We start from the raw sequence: 3,635 nt of genomic DNA, 5'->3' as shown, positions 1-3,635 counted from the left end.
AGTTTTGAGTCTAGATTTTATTTAGCCATTACAGGGCAACAAAGTTTTTGGTACCAAACCTCGGATTAGTGTGAGAGCCGATAATTCATAATAAATCAGAATGATTTTTGCGAATAAAAAATTCAATAGGAAACAAAAATCATTTTTATTATTATTTAAATAAATAATTTAAAAATTAGAATTTGCATGGTAAGAAGCACGCTGCTCTGGAACACCCAGAACGAATATTTGGTTGAAGATGCCCATTTCACTCTTGTATGGAATCATTTAATTTAAGTCGACATTCACCTGCTGCTCTGCAGCACCCAGCTCAGAGTATTTGCTTGAGGACTCGTCCAGTGGAAGCATTTAATAAGTCCACATCCAACTATGCTGTGCAAAAACGAGATCTATTCAAGGCGAGTTAGTTGGAATCCTGCATATGAAATATTCAAGGCGAGTTAGTTGGAATCCTGCATATGAAATATCTGATGTAGGCTTGGAAATTAGGCGTAGAAACAGAGCGCGTTGTGTGTATTTTTTCCCTTCTGAAATTTTAAAGCACCCTGCTGGAAGATCTTCACAGAGCGAGAGCGAGTGGTAACAAACTATCTGATGAACTAAACCTTGGAATATACGTGAAATCGAAAGTGGATAAATTTGCAAGCTTAACTCACTTAGTGTATAATATAAATATTTGCAGCAATTCGTCCTAGCGTTATTAATGCTCGAGTATAGGATCTGGACTGGTTTTTTGTTTGCATTGCAGCTTTATTTTTGTTTCAGCTCCTATGACGGTAAATAACACGAATTTTTAAAAGAGGAGGGTTCATTCCAATAACATGTTCAAATTTACAGCTACAAAAGAGAAGGGTTCATTCCAATAACATCAAATTTACAGCTAATTTAAAACATGAGGGTTCATTCCAATAACTTCAAATTTACAGCTACAGCTAATCCATATCTGTAATTTGAAAACTATTTGACCAAATTAAGATAATTTTAAAAGTATGTTTGAATTTTAGTATAAACAATTTTTTACTTTTAATTTAAATAGATTTTAAATATATTTGAATTAAACATAAAAGTATGTTTGAATTTTGTATAAACAATTTCATAATTTTTAATTTAAACAAATTTGAATTAAATATAAAATCAAATATAAAAATTATGCATAAATAAATAATCACTAATATATCAACGAACAACGTTTTATAAATATAAATGAAATACAAGCGAGCATGAAATTTATAAATATAAATATAAATGAAATAAAAGCTTGAAATATAAGCAAACGTGAAATATAAGGAAGCTTTAATCCAATGTCAACTGGCCGATTTTCAGTAAGAATATTCGGCTTTAAAAATTTTGGGCCATATATGAAATTAATTTAATTATAAATCACCAGCAATAACAATAACAATAACAATAATAATATTTTAATTATAAAATAATAACAAAAATTAAATTAATTATTTAATAAAACAAAATCATCTTCCACACTAACCATTCACAATAGGAATTTATTTAAAAAATTATCTTTTCCATTACCCATTCACAATACATTTGTTTAGAAAGCCATTCTATAATATCTCATAATTAATTTGAGAATTTCCTCAACAAACTCGTCAACATCATAGACAAATCATAAATTGTTGTTGAGTAGTAATGAAAGCATGTACAAAAGAAATAAATATATTCACAAAGTGAAGCATAATTGAATAACTCTCCCTCAAAAAACCACCATACCACCACCATAAAATTAAAAACCACCATACCAGCATAAAATTAATATTTGATAAAATGAGTAGCATGCTCGTCAACATCATAGATAAATAGTAAATTGATGACTAGTAATGAAGACAAGTACAAAAGAACAGTTGATAAAATTAAGAGCATGCTTCTCACCATCATAGATAAATCATTTTCTTGATAAAATTTATAGGTTTAGGAAATAAGAGGAAACAAGTAATAACAGAGAAAACAGGATAACAAAACAACCCAAACAAACACATACCATCAGAGATCCAGCACTAATATAGAATCCGTAGTTGATTGAAAACTTGCTCCTCAGATGTCTCTTCATTTCTACATTCTGCATTCAGTAATTAGAACGATTAATCTAAAGCATACACAGTTTCCATCATCACCGGAGCATCGAATCATGACGCATCTTCCAAAAATACAATAATACCCAAAGAAGCTTATTCTATTTAATACGTCTAACAACCCGACTAAGCAGTCACTTGCTGGAATCGTCGCTCAAACGCAGCATCTTTCTCCACATACTTCCGGTACTCTTCCAGAGTAGTTGCTCCAATGCACCTAAGTTGGCCCCGAGAAAGCATCGGTTTAAATAAATTGGCAGCATCCATTGATCCCTCAGTACGCCCTGGAAAGAAAACAAAATTCAATTCGACACGATTACTTCACAACCAAAGCTTAAAACCAATGACTTAAAAGGACCTTTAATGAATCAAGGCTAATAACATGTATAATATTTGCTAGATCAAAAAATTGAATCGTAGGTAACCAAGATAGGTTTCTCTTACCGGCACCCAGAACCAAATGTATTTCGTCAATAAAGAGAATAAGTTTTCCTTGAGCTTCTTCTACCTCTTTCAATACAGATTTAAGTCGCTCTTCGAATTCGCCTCTGTATTTGGCACCAGCCACTATAGCTTCCATATCCAAGGCTATCAATCTCACTTCTAGCAAATTGCTGTTTAAAACCATTTGAAAAACAAAATGAATTAGCGGCTCTACCAAGCTTGCATTCTGAACATAATCCCGCCCAACGCACTGTACCAGTGAGGAACCACAGAAGTCCCCAAATTTGGGGAAGGCAACCTACAAACCAAAATTTGCAAACAAAATATATTTTTGTACTTGCAAAAGAACTTACCTTGGTACATCCCCTCGAACAATTCTTTGTGCCAGCCCTTCCAATGAGCACAGGATTGTTCTTGGTCCTCAGAGACAAAATTATAACTACTCTCTGAATTTCTTCATCTCTACCAATGACAGGATCAAGCTTCCCAACATCTTCAACCAAATCGGGGCCATATGTTTTCAAGGCCTGAAAATTAGTATCATCAGACGCAGTATCTACCTTTTTGCCCTCTCCTCTGAAACCTCCAAACTTTGTTTCTCGTAGCGTTCTCGTTTCCGTTCCGTTTCCCGTTTCCCATTTCTCGTTTCTGGTAACATAAGTGTGAGGTTAAAGTTCGAAACAGAACTCGGGAAAATAAATTTGAGAAGCTCGTTGGGCTGCGTCATTTAAGTATTGAGTGAGGCCAAGTGGAGACAGGAATTGGAGCAGCGAGTGAACAGCATGATGCAAACATCTGATCTAACCCCTGAGCTAGATCAGATGGCCAACAAAGTGGTTCATCTTGCCATTGCAATTGCTTCGTTTCTATTTAATACTCAGCTTCCCGGAGACGTTATCGCTATGCTTTTGAGACTGTCTATATCTGCTCCTTCCAATGAGCAAATTTCACGGTTAAATGCGGCTGTGAATGTGGCTGTGTATTCCAATGGACAGATTTTACAGTTAAATGCTGCATATTCCAACTATACAGGTGTTATATACACCTCTTTAACTACTTACTTCATGATTCAGGTGCCGATTTTTGCAGCCATCTTTTCTGCGC

At 34.2% G+C, this 3,635-nt stretch overlaps 1 protein-coding gene across 1 annotated transcript; it reads right to left on the bottom strand.

Annotated features, from left to right (window-relative positions):
* Positions 1-2,110: 2,110 nt before the first annotated feature.
* Positions 2,111-2,704, bottom strand: LOC149267183 (chaperone protein ClpB1-like). The gene is made up of 2 exons (XM_089398252.1): positions 2,532-2,704; positions 2,111-2,371 (listed from the first exon to the last, which is right to left on the bottom strand). The coding sequence occupies exons 1-2, from the start codon at positions 2,665-2,667 to the stop codon at positions 2,214-2,216; spliced, it is 294 nt and encodes a 97-aa protein (XP_089254378.1). The 5' UTR covers positions 2,668-2,704; the 3' UTR covers positions 2,111-2,213.
* Between the last annotated feature and the right edge of the window lie 931 nt (positions 2,705-3,635).

Source organism: Pinus tabuliformis, chromosome 6, assembly GCF_031772625.1.
Source record: "Pinus tabuliformis cultivar Carrire ecotype Pingquan chromosome 6, CPIR1, whole genome shotgun sequence".
Taxonomy (NCBI): Eukaryota; Viridiplantae; Streptophyta; class Pinopsida; order Pinales; family Pinaceae; genus Pinus; species Pinus tabuliformis.
Note: the sequence above shows the minus strand (reverse complement) of the source record. Positions and strands in the feature narration are given on the sequence as shown.